At 36.0% G+C, this 13,674-nt stretch overlaps 1 protein-coding gene across 1 annotated transcript in view; it reads right to left on the reverse strand.

Moving 5' to 3' along the window:
- Positions 1 to 13,674, reverse strand: part of LOC131038499 (acetyl-coenzyme A synthetase, chloroplastic/glyoxysomal) — a 163,315-nt gene that overhangs the window by 99,038 nt on the left and 50,603 nt on the right. Inside the window, exons 4-5 of the mRNA XM_057970945.2 lie at positions 11,309 to 11,431; positions 11,047 to 11,215 (exon numbers count right to left, since the gene is read on the reverse strand). Of these exons, the coding sequence (XP_057826928.2) occupies positions 11,047 to 11,215; positions 11,309 to 11,431 (292 nt within the window). The remainder of the gene's footprint in view (positions 1 to 11,046; positions 11,216 to 11,308; positions 11,432 to 13,674) is intronic.

Here is a 13,674-nt window from a genome sequence, read left to right on the forward strand (position 1 = left end):
GGTTGTCAATGAGAAGGGGACATTACATGGACTGAGTCAGCATAAACATAAAGTCGGCTTCAATAGTTATAGATGATTTAGAACTGAGGAGATAGCTCCCACCGCTACTAACATCAAGAACAGATTGATGAGTACTTGTTGAATTCGAGCTTCACCAAAACTGTTGTAGATCCTAACCTTTACTATTTGTTTGATAAATCTGAACTATTAGTTTTGATCCTATATGTGGAAAACCAAATACTTAAAAGTAGCAATGAGAAGCTCCTAGCATGAGGGCAAGGAGGAGTTGACCTCTAAGTTTGATATGAAGGACATTGCACTTATGCACTGCTTTTTGGGTCTTGAGATGTGACCGGGTATAGGTAAGGTCTTCCTTGGTCAAGGGAAGTAAACAATATAGATTCTAAAGTGATTTCAGATAATGGCTTGTAAACCCCTATTTAGTCCCATGATTCCGAATCTAAACTTAATTGTGATTTTAGATTCAAATTTGGTGGAACAATTAGCACACAAGTAGTTGATTGGTTCCCCCATTTATATGGCAAATAACCAACCTAATATTTGCTTTGTAGTGAATACATTGAGCCAATTCATGGTTGAGTTCAGGCAGATTCACTGGATTGCTGCAAAGCATGTGCTTTAATACTTGAAGGGCACTATTCATTATGGGTTGAGGTATGATGGAGATGGACAGTTGATGTTGCATAGCTAAGTGGAATCAAAATAGGTAGGTGATGCTAGTGCTAGGAAGAGAACTTTTGAATTTTGTTTCAGCTTTAGGTCAGGCATGATATCTTGGTTTAGAAGAAAAAAATGAGAAAGGGGTTGACTTCAGTAGAGGGAGACTACATGGCAGCCTCTTATACTAATTATGCAGCTATTTGGTTTCACAAATTGATAGCAAAAGTAACCAATAAGATGTTGAAGCCCACAATGACAATTAGAGTTGCATCAAGTTCTCAGAATCCAATATTTCATGATTGCTCTAAGCATATAGACATTTGGTACCAATTCCTCAGGGAAAGAGTTTAGAAAGGAGCTGTGGTGCTTTAAGTATTTTCCCTCGGATTCACAAGTTGCAAATAGTTTGATTGAGTTCTAATGACCTTAATGACATTTTCCAACCAAAATATGCAATATTCAGTAGTATTCCCTCCTTGATATCCATCCACAGCCACAACAGATGAGAAAAAAAGCACTAAACTTCCTTATTCTCGACCCTTAAGTACTTCTCACCAAGGAATAAGATAATTTGAGACTCAATTTAAGATTTGGAAAAATTCTTCAAATTCAATTCCCACCAAACGGGTCCACCTTATATCACCCAAGTTATTATTGAACAATCTAGAGTAGTCAAAAGCCAACCATCAATTAATTGCCATCGATTGACAACATTCTGCGCTTATTATAATTTTTCTGGTGCACTTAATGACTTTTTCCAGCCATAATCTGCAATAATCAGTAGTATTCCCTCCTTAATATTTCCAGCCATAACAAAAAAGGAAAAGGCACTAAACTTCCTTGTCCTCAACTGTGAAGTGCTCCTCAGCAAGGAATAAGATTGTTTGTGACTCTCAAATTAAAATTTGGAAAAATTCTTCAACTTCAATCCCAACCAACCCTCCAATTTTGTAATATCCCCTAATGGGACCCTCTTATATTCTGTCCTAGAATCACAATTTTAGTACATGGGGAAAACAATAGAAGGACACTAATGTCCACTAAAGATTGGTTTAGGACCTACACAACAAATTAGACAACATTCCCATTATGATAGAACATATGTTCATCATTCTTAATCAACAACCCTTTCTCTCCCTACACCAGTTCTCATTATGGAGCTCAACAAGAATCACACAAGATGCCTCGAGTCTATCCCTCTCCAACAAGCCCAAGAGCACCAAGGACCTCATCAACTTGGCCTATTGGCCCACACTTGGGGTTGGCGTAGCTGCTGGAGCCTAGTGCTCTTGCTTCCTCGTATTCTCCCTCCATAATTGGATGGTGAGATTGAGAGGCATTGCAGGTTCCATCATATAATCTACCTAGTCATCATATGAATAGTTAGTGATAGAAAAGCATTATTACACTGTCATACCTATTGCAGTCTATATTAAGATTACTATAAAATTCTGCATAAGAACATTATCAGGTATCATATATTAAGCATACATATTCAGTTCATCCACATGCATACCATCAAGAACAAAGGATGTTACTGCCTGTAACTTAATAACAGTACTGATCTGATCTGATCGATTCCCCTCTTGTCATATTAATCATATTGAATTAACAATATTATATTATATTGACAGCATCACATTGTATTAACGATATTGTATTATATTATCAGCATCCTATTATATTAACAATATTATATTATATTAATAGCATCCTATTGTATTAACAATATTATATTATATTAATAGCATCCTATTGTATTAACGGCAATTTTATTTCCTTGTATTCTTACATACTTATTTCCCAGGCAATGACTACCGTCCTGCTTTCTTATTCCCTCTTTTTCTTATCACCCTTATAAGTATGTGTCTGTATTGTGCCAAGAGGCTGGGCTTTATGGACCAATTCAATGAAGAATGTTAATACTAGCAATTGCACTTTTGCTGTGCAATGGGTATGCTGAATAGGTGTCAAAGGTTAATTAGGGAAAATTTTGGTCTATTTTTTGTATTCATGTGTGTTGTACATGAGGTCAATTAGTAGTCCCTTTTGAGAATAATGTTGTTTGCGTAACAAATGTATCAATGATATTCAAATCAACTATGCATCCATTTATAGGGATCCAAACATGATTAAAAGGATAATTAGGCTCCATTACCAATTGGTCAATTAGTAGGCCCTTTAGCAAATAATGTTGTTTGTATAACAAAGGTATCAATGATGAAGTGATAGATTCAAATCAACTATGCATCCATTTATAGGGATATAAACATGTCTAAAAGGATAATTAGGCTCAATAACCAATAGGTTCATGTTATGTTTATGAGAGAGAGTGTAATATCCCCACAATTTTTTCAATTTATTTTCAATTACAATCACAACAAGAACCTATTAAGGTTAGGAAATTAAGATACAATAATGCTGAAATTGTAACCCTTCCACATTCTGATCACCAAGTGCCCAATATGGGAAGGTGAGAGCATACGGTGTTGAGGGGATCATTAGCTTCAAATAACTGGAAATAATACAATGCTTGGGCGGCAAGCCAACCCCTTCCACTTTTTAGCGGGATATGGAGAATATTAAAAATCACTTGGCGAAAAACCAACCAAGGATGATGCAAGAAACTGAAGAACAATCACTCTACCACTTATGCAACGAGAGGACTAGAAATGAAATAGCAATCAACTCCACCGCTTATTTAGTGGGAGGACAAAATTACAATAGATAAGAAGGCGGCAAGCCAACCTCTTCCACTTATGCAATGGGTCAAAGAACAACAATCCAGGTATATAGCTGTTAGTACTACTAATCAGCTTTACAATGCAAACATGGATTACAAAATTACTAGAATCATTGTCCAGACTGGCACCCAGGCCAGCCTCTTCCACTTATGCAGTGGGACTAAGAGAGTTCAAATAAATTGTTGTTAGTACTACTAACAAGCATTACAATATGATTCATCATGGATATTCAAATGCCAAAACCCAAACTAACCGCTGCAACTTATTGCCAAGACTCTTCACACCACACCCATAGAATTATACCTGAAAATTAGTTTCAACCCCAAAATACAAAATCTGATATGAATGAACAACAAGCTGGAAATACAGACCAGCAACATTAAAATCCTCACAAACACTTCTAAATCACTCGCCACACTCAAATTATCTCTAACCACACTCCAAAGAACCCACACACTCTAAAACCAACTCCACACAAGGAAACACTTCAAACTAACAATTTTTCAGATTTTGATATGCAACCCATGCGCTGGAAACACACAGACCAGCAGCCTAGAAACTCACAAAAATGCTCGTAACTCTACTCACACTCAACGAAATGACCCCCAAACGGATGCAAATGAGATATACAAGACAGGCGATGAAATTAGAACCAACAAACTGCACCCAAAACCCCCAAATGAATTTATGCACGCATTCCCAGGCAGCCCAGCATAGTACAACTAGGAAAGAAGTACGATTTGCATTTAAAAATTAAATACTCAACATTAAGCTCTACAAACTTACAAACTTGATCACCAGTGGCATAGGAAGAGAACGAGCCACTACCCAGAATGATCTGACACACGAACTAAGAGTTATGAACTAAAACATGCTACAGCCACACCAAAAACCAGCGACACTGAAATCCACACTACACTGAAAATCTAAAAATGCACACTAAAATCGAACCACCCATTTAGAAGATCCAATCACAGCTAGGAGTGATATCTCACACTCGAAGTCTGTCAAGAGCCCTAGGAGGTAATCACCCTCAAAGGTTGTCTAGAGTCAATCTGACAGCATAACAATGTACATTGTCTGAGATACCAAAATGAGAGCCCAAGTCACTTATTTAAAACTTTTTGCCAGCCAAATTCAAATTCAAATGCACTCCAAATACGCCCAAACCAAATGCCATTCCATTTCATCCACATTTGTCATTGCATTTCATTTCATTTCCTTGCACAAGTTCGCCCAATTTACATTCACCCAAAATCGCCCTTTTTAATAAATATAAGTGTCATAAAATAAAGTGTAAAGTGGGCGCCCAACTATGACTTCCAAATAAAAAATATTACTAAGGCAATATACTTAGAAAATCGCCCCATTTCCTTGAGTTATAATTTAATTATTAAACACCATGACGACCCCCTTGAAGTCATATGCAAATTTTGCCCAAATAGACTTAGGATAAAATTAATATTTTCTCCCTTCCTAAGTTGTCCATTCATAAAATAATCAAATATTAATACCTCATGCCTAAGGTATTAATTTATTAAAAATACCTTCTCCTCCAATACTGATTATTGCCAAATTGAGCCGTAGACTGAAGTGTTGGAAATCACCAAAACTGAACTGAGTTGAGGCTCTGAACTGAACTGCTAAAAATAGTCATCTAAGTGAATACAGGATCCTGCCAAAATAATACTACCAGAAATAGCCACTGAGTTGAACTACAGAATCCTTGCCAAGAATAGCACCAAAAAATGCTAAAAGACCACCTGCTCAAACTGACTTGCCGGAAATAGCCATCTGAACAGGCATGCTGAAATCTTGCTAAAAATAGTACTTACTAAAAATAGCATACTGCTAAAAATAGTAAGTGTTTCCAAAGTGATTTTAACCACATTCTGAGCAGCCGTCGCACTTACTAAAAATAGTAAGTCTGGAAAAAGTCACCCGATGCAGATGCATGTTGAACCATCTTGAAGCTCTCTGAAAACCCAGAAGGAATCCAGAATCCAAACTGTCAAAGTCACACATATACCCCCTAAAACCACCAAAGAATCCTCCTTGAAAATAGGAAACCCTAATTTCTGCCCCCGACTAGCCTACGAGCCTCCGAACTAGGCTAACGGCCAGCTGAACTTATCACTGCAGAGAAGGGGATATTAGAGAGAGAGAGAGAGAGAGAGAGAGAGAGAGAGAGAGAGAGAGAGTTGGGGAGATATAGAGAGAAAGAGGAGATACAGAGAGGAAGTGAGAGGAAAGGAGAGAGATAGGTAAATGAGGAAGAGATAAAAGAGAAGGGAGAGGGAGATAGAGACAAGGATGAGTGCAAGAGATATCTTAATATATAGAGGGGGGAGGGAGAGGGGGGAGGGAGAGACATTGATAAAGGGTGATATTAGAGAGATAGAGAGGGATGGGGAAAGAGAAAAAGATATAGGGAGAGATAGAGACATATAAAGAGATATAGGTAGAGATAAAGATATGGATAGAGACAGATGGAGTGAATAAGAGAGATAGGAGGCTAAAAGGGGGAGAGGAAGTGATATAGATAGAGGAAAATATAGAGAGATAGAGAAGGATTGAGTAGAGATACAGAGAGAAGGAGAGATAGAGGTAGAGAGACATAGATAGAAAGAGATAAAGTGAGTAGCGAGACAGAGATAGAGATACAAGGGAGAAACATTGAATGTCCTTATACGAGTGCAATAAATTGATATGGATAGAGAGATAGAGAAGCAGATAGAAATGTCTAAATAGATAGAGAGAGGGAAAGAGAAGTAGAGAGATATAAAAAGAGGGAGTGATAGGGAGAGAAAGGGGAGAGAGATGTTGATAAAAAGAGGGAGAAATAGGGATACAAAGGAGAGATAAAGAGAGATACAACTTGAGAAAGATATAAGGTGGGGAGAGAGGATTTTAAAAGTTAAATAGTGATATTATTCAAATTTCCAAATAATATATCTTAACATCCATTATTTATATATTATATATTTAAGATAATAGTTATTAAAATTAAAAGGCTTTGGAAATGTAATTTATTGTTTATATTTTTTTTATTACTTTGAGACTAAATTTTATATATATATTTAAAACTTTGGAAAACAAACAATGAAGCAAAAGCGCAAGCAGCCTTACCTGCGGTCGAACTGGCGAGTAATTTGAAGGCTCCAAAGGTCCATTTGGAAGGTGATTCTCAAGTAATTGAGAAGGCAATTGTTAAAGGATCTTCTCCGTGTTGGCGTTTCAGTAAGTTTGTATCCATCATTTGTTCAAAATTAAGATCCTTTCAAGACTTCTGAATTTCACACATTAGGCGGGTTGGTAATGGGGTGGCAGATTACCTATTGAATGTGGCTTGTGAGTTGGATCATTTTGTAACCAAGTGGTGGGGGACCGTTGATGAAGAGACACATTGGGAAGCTTAGTTGGCTGTTGGGGCCGAATTTTTTAGTGACAAGGAGATGTACCATTACCGTATCATGGTTTGATTTTTCATTTATTAAACGGAGGCTGCATTAATGGAAACGTACGAAAGTGGTTGGTTTGCAATGCTTGCACTCCTGGAGATGTACGATCCTTTAATGCAGGCTTTTCTTAATGCATTGGAAAAGATGTGCGCTATCATTTCAGACTTGAAAGGCGGCGGTCTACGATTTTTTCTAGTACTACCTTTATTGTTTCTTTCCAGTTGTTGCAGTTTTTTGAATGTTCTCTCCCACGTTTTCTGAAGGTTGGCAGAGTAATCTAGTTTGAGGAGGTGGTGAGTGCGGCGGTTTGGCAGGGATGGAAGCCAACTTCACGCTCAAGACCAAGAAGCAGCTTTGCCCGTTTCTTGGGCATTTTATGGAAAGAAGGTTGAATAGGATGTTTTTGTACAAAGATGAAATGCTAGTGAAATGCATCCAGAGATTAATGGGGGAGGACATTGGTTTAGTAGAGCATCGTTACAGAACGAATATGGATGCATACTCCCTAATTGTTGCATGAGGGTTGGAATTGGAGCAGTCTTTGGAACCAATAAAAAAGGTGGCGGAAGCAATTATTCCAAAAGATTATAGCTTAAACCTAGAACCCATCTTTGAATGAGCGGTCTCTAGTAGGGGCTTCGACATGCGTGAAGGCACTGTGAATTTTCACCGCTTGTCAGGATAGAAATACATTCCTTTCCAGAGGGACGGAATAACAGATTGTATGCTCGATTCAAGGCGGAGGCACAAATTGGGTGGGAGGCCTTGAAGCTATTTGTGAACCTGATGGAGGTCGAAGAGGGGCTACAGCATGCCATTGAAGAGGCCAGAGCCCTTGAAGATGCTGGTACGAGTGCGGATGGACGAGACTGAGTGAGAAAACAGAGGCGGTTGGACCCAAGCTCCTCTTCTAGTTAGCTTTGTTCATGGAGTTTGACTGTTTGTGTGGTTTGGGATTAATTCCCTTTTTTTGTTTCCAATACAGTTTCGTGTACTGTTTTATTGTTTAAACTCTCCGGTTTTGATACTGTTACGAGCCATTTTGGAATGCTCGAACTGCTTATTTTTTGTTTGAAGATTCAGTGATGGGTACTGGTAAGGGTACAAGGTGGTTTTTTGAAGATGGTTTGTAAGGATGGTTTTCGGGTGGGTGGTTTGGGACTGTTAGACTTTTTTGGCAGTTATGACTTTTTTGGCAGTTATTGTATACATTCTATTATAAATTAATAAAATCACAAATATTACTGATCAAAATATATATATATATAATATATATATATATATATATATATATAATTATTTTAATTAAATTCCTAAGATTTAGATTGGAGAAAACATTAGCAATACATTTAAAGACATAAATATTTTATTATTAATGAAATGATATATGTTAATAAAGAAATCTATTTTAATTAACTTGTATTATATTTATTATTAGAAAACAATAAACAGAATTTGGAAATCTATAAAAGCAGTCGGATCGGACCCATAAATTTTCTGTTTGCTGACTGAGTTTTTTATATTATCTCATTATCTCTATAAGAAGAAAAAGAGCCATTCGTGTTGTGAATATAAAAATGTATTTAGATCTCCAACTGCAAAGGAATAGAAATGTAGAAATGTTTAGTAGATTACTTAAATTCTTTGTTTCAGGCTTACTCTGTCAGCTAGACCCCCCATAACTGTTCAACGCTTTCACTACTGTAGTGTAAACCTTTATTTTTTATGCCAACCAAACAAGGCCATTTCAATGCATTTACATTTTGAGAAAGGGCATCTCCGGCCTGTAAAGAGTTGACTATCCATGCACCAAAACTATCGATTTAGGAAGAAACGTGGGTCTCATGACCATCCCAATCACATCGCAGGAAAAGAGGGAACAAGTGGGAGGAATCATTAATTGCAGGAAGAGAATTATAGCACGAGAGAATTTCTTTAATTAATATTAAAGTTTGTACAATGATAGTGATCTCAGAGTTGAAATCATAGAGTAGAAATTAATTCAGGTGGCATTCTCCCACATTCTCCCATCAAAAGCCTTTCTGATGATTTGTATAAGTATGGGCTTTACTGGTGACCTTGGACGGCTCCCTACGCAATATCCTTGCTTTCAGTAGGTCGCCTGGAAACTGTTCTTGGCGCCTTTGGAAAGTTGTTATCTGCATCTAAAGGAGATCAGTTCAATGCGCCTTTGACGGTCTTTTGCAATGCCTTGGATTGGAGGTTGCCACGCACTAGCGGTCTTTCTATCAGTTATGATGGGACGAAAAGTTACAATTTAAATATTGACAGACAGACTTGAGAACAAAGGATTATGATGTGGAGTACAGAAGTTTGGTATGTAGTGATTACACTCTTATTTAATAAGAATGGAATAGAAGAATTGTGCTGCTGGCAGAGGTTACAAAATGATTCTTTTGTGGGGTCTTATTCCCATCACATTAAAAATTCAAGGATAAAAGATCAACGCATCAAAAGCTTTCAGTCATCTTGCATTGCTTTTTGTGAATTATGAGCCATTGATTTTTAAAAATAGCATGTCCATCTCATATAAGGAGACGCCTTCGGCGTAAAGATAATTCATGGTTTCTGAATGTGTTTTTATCTAATTGTCCTTGAGTTCTGATTGAGAGGGATCAATCCCCTTCTTAGACTATACAACTGGGGTATGATGCCTCCATGAGACATACCCGACGTCTCTTCTTAACAAATGGATGGTTATCATAAATACCAATTAGTATTCTGTTTGATTGTTACTCCTTTTGCCTTATTATTATTAATCGATGTTACTTTGAGTGTTGCTTATCCCAAAAATTGTTCCTTCTAATAGCACCACCCCTTATGATATAATGGTGCGTTTCCCTTTGGCAACCCCAAGCATGGACAAACTGCCACAACATATTAAATAATAAAATTGTAGTTTACTAAGGAGGAAAATATATCTAATCTGCCGTACCACTACCTCAAATTATTTGGTGTGATGTGGCATTTAAGAAGTTCTAAAGGTGGGTGATGAATTTTATGAGTTTCCAAGACTTTTCAAACCTTCATCGTGGCCTTGGATATTATTAATTTATTTCATTAAAACATCTCATGAATATCATCATTTAATCTATATTAATTAATTAATAATAATAAAATATTAATTAATAATAGTACATAATGAATATTTTTATTATATATTAAATTAATAAATAAACAGTTAACAATTTTTTAATTGCTATATTTAGGTTATATTCCTTGATTAGGGAAAAAATATGATGATCAAGGACAGGGCATGACAAAATCACTAAGTGATGACTTCCAAAAATTAGTGGATACTCCTCCTTGGGCATTACTCATATGTATTATATAGTAATCCCATCAAAAATTTATTACTATTGCTATCAAAAAAAATTCTATTCTATTACCACTACACTCTCTCCATGCCTATACCATTTAAAGCCATTTTTGCCTGTTGAAACCTATTGTTTCATTCCCAAAGTTATTTTCTTCCATCTCAAGCTTTTGACTACCCCATGTAGGGCTCTCTCAATATTGCTTTTCCATTTTCTTGTCATGCCATGCTGTCTCCATTTAATGCAAATCTTGTTTATTTGCAGCTTTTCAATTTCTAAGTTATCCTTTTCAGAAACATTTCCAAAGATCTCAGAATGCCTATTCTTCCTCCTGAGCACCCTATGTAGGACTCTATCAATATTGTTTTTCCATTTTCTTGACATATTGTGCTGTTTCTATTTAGTAAAAAGCTTATTTATTTGCAGCTTTTCAATTTCTATGTTATCTTTTTCAGGAACATTTCTAAGGATCTCGGTATGCCCATGCTTCCTCCTGACTCAGAGCTCTAAACATGAGCTCTGATAAGTTGATAACTATGTCAGTGACATTTTCCCTTGCTTTCAATGATATCTACATTTCAATTTTTCAACTTGATTTTAATTCTAGTATTTTAAAATAACACTCTCAATGTCAATATTCTCAGCCTGAATGGCATCTGAGATAATGTGCTATGTAGTTAAAAAAGTCCTCAAAAGTTTTAAAGAATTGCTCTAATTACATTGTTGATGTTAATAATCATCACCAAGCAAGGAAGAACTTCTAAATGCATTTACACTAAAACAGATAATAATGGTAATAAATGAAGAAATGAAGATCCATACCTACAGATACTCCATTCCTAGATGATTCTTCCAGAGCATTATCTACTATTTCTTTCAGATTGACAATTTTTGCCCCCCGTCGAACAGCATTGCAGGTTAGGACTGCTTTAGGTTTGCAGTCTAGAATTCGTTGGGCAAGGGAATCAGATGAAAATCCAGCAAATACGACCTAAAAATCATGGTACAGAAATTAAATCACCAATAAGCAACCACAGGCAGTTTTTATTCTTATGTCAAAATAAAGCAGTCCAATCATACACACCGAATGGACAGCACCTATGCGAGCACAAGCCAGCATTGCTATTGGCAGTTCTGTTAACATAGGCAAATAAATTGCCACTGCGTCTCCTTTCTTGACACCAACATCTTTCAAGTAGTTGGAAAGCTATATAAAAAGAATAGAAGAATAAATCAGATACAAAACCATTCTTTGGCATTTTAGCAGTAGATGTTTGCAAGAAAAATATAAGAAAGAAGAAACACAGAGTTATCTAGTATTCATTTACCAATTAAGCTGGTAACCAACTGTATGGTTTGTCATTTACCAAGCTAGTAATCAACTGAAATATTGAGTTATCTTGTAATCATTTACCAATCAGGCTGGTAATCAACTGTATATTCCATCATTTGTCAACGTAATAATCTACTGTAATCAGCGATCCCTCACAATATTTATGACTATCAAGAATATAGTAATGGGATTGATATTGTGATTGTGATTGGCATATCAATACCCTTTGACAGTGTAGAATGTAGAATTTGCTATCCAAATTGTCAAATCATTCCTTTGTATGGAGCATCACTTTGGTGAAAGGTTCTTATTCAGTTTAGGCATTATTCAATATTATTCCGTCTTAGTTAACTGCAATCATATTTTATGACAGCTTCAAGGTAAAAGCATGATTGTGATGTCCCCATCTTTGCACTAATGATCTAATAGTATCAAAATACTTATGTGGTCAAGGAATGTCAGACCTTGAGCACATACAGATGGTTAGGAGGGTGTTAGAAATAAGTTGCACATAGCAAGTAGATAGTTGGACTAATAAAGTATCAGGAAAATCGTTAAGTCTTATAAATAAGATGATTTTTCCTTTGCAGCATTAAGAGATATAAGGATGTCAGATGACAGATATCTCCATCAAACACCACCGAGCTCACGGCATCATAAGGACAAGTCCTCTTCGATACTTTTATTATACCAAGTAAGAAGATCATAATCATGAGAGCAGATTTAGATCAGTAAGTTATCAATCAACAAATAGTGAAGATACAAGTGATCGATACATCAGTCAGCATGATAACTATAGGCTTGATATCAGCAAAACCATATCAACCATCCAAGCATACAAGACAGAGAGTGATTGCAAGCAGCAATTAATGATCCCATAAAGATAATCATAGCAAGACATATCAATGATCCATCATTATTGAATAGGCAGATCAATCAGTCCTCATCGATATCCAATAAAGGAAGATGCTACAAAAATCCAATTGCTATGATCAGACCAATCATATAAAGCCAGATATATTATCATTACTCTAAGAAAATATCAAGTAAAATACGATACACAGCAATTAAGATTGATGATCATCAATCTGACAAGCATAGACAAGCATAGATTAATGCTAAACATCGATTGATAACAGCGATTAGACGAGTAATCTAATTGATCATTTGTTATAGCTTGAAGAGGCACGATTAAGGATAACTGTAAGCAAGTTAACAGTGATCAGTATAATCATTAATTAGAGAGACAAACCCAATTTGTTATGCCTTAACATAAAAGAGCAATTGGCATTAGTCATGAAGAGATGCATACAAAACCGATATGTTATGAAGAGAGATGTTGGGAAGGCCAAAGGAGATGTGTCTCCTCACTCATGAAGAAGTGCAAAGCATTCGAGTTGCAAGATATAAGAAGGCCACTATTCACACTCCATCAATCATCGATTTGGAAACCTTTATTTCTTTGTATCCTTTATTGGATCTGCTCATGAGCATAAACCTTTTTGGCATAGTTCAGTTGCATAGTTAAAAAGCATTTATCAGAGGCAGCACCATTGTTGCAAGCACATATTACCAAGATCAGACACAGCATCATTACATATTGTTGCAGAAATATCTATTCATATCTGAAACAGCACCATATTGCTCCAAGCAATATTAACATCATATATCCACACTGCAAATATTTAAGGATTGTAACCAGAAATAGCAATTCATCACTATAGGCAATTAGAAGACAAAATAGCATATTGTCCATTGTCAAATCAGAGAAGGCTAACATCAAGATCATCCTTGCATAATTGTATCAGTTCATATCAGATATGGCAGTGATCAACATTCAATATACACATATTATTCCTTGATTATCATTTAATATATAAATCTTATCAATTGCATATTTTACACATTCAAAGTGGTATCATAAATTATAATTCATAGTGATATTTGAGACTTGATGGAAAGAAGTCTCTTACAATTGATCTTTGCAAGTTAGTTGTCGCTATTTCATAAGTTATAAAATAAGGGGACATTACAGTGGTATCAGAGAATTGCTAATTGTGGTTATATTGCCTTGTTCTTAAAACAGGACATTACAATGATGCCCAATAATAGCTGTT

This window comes from Cryptomeria japonica, chromosome 10 (genome assembly GCF_030272615.1).
Source record: "Cryptomeria japonica chromosome 10, Sugi_1.0, whole genome shotgun sequence".
Taxonomy (NCBI): domain Eukaryota; kingdom Viridiplantae; phylum Streptophyta; class Pinopsida; order Cupressales; family Cupressaceae; genus Cryptomeria; species Cryptomeria japonica.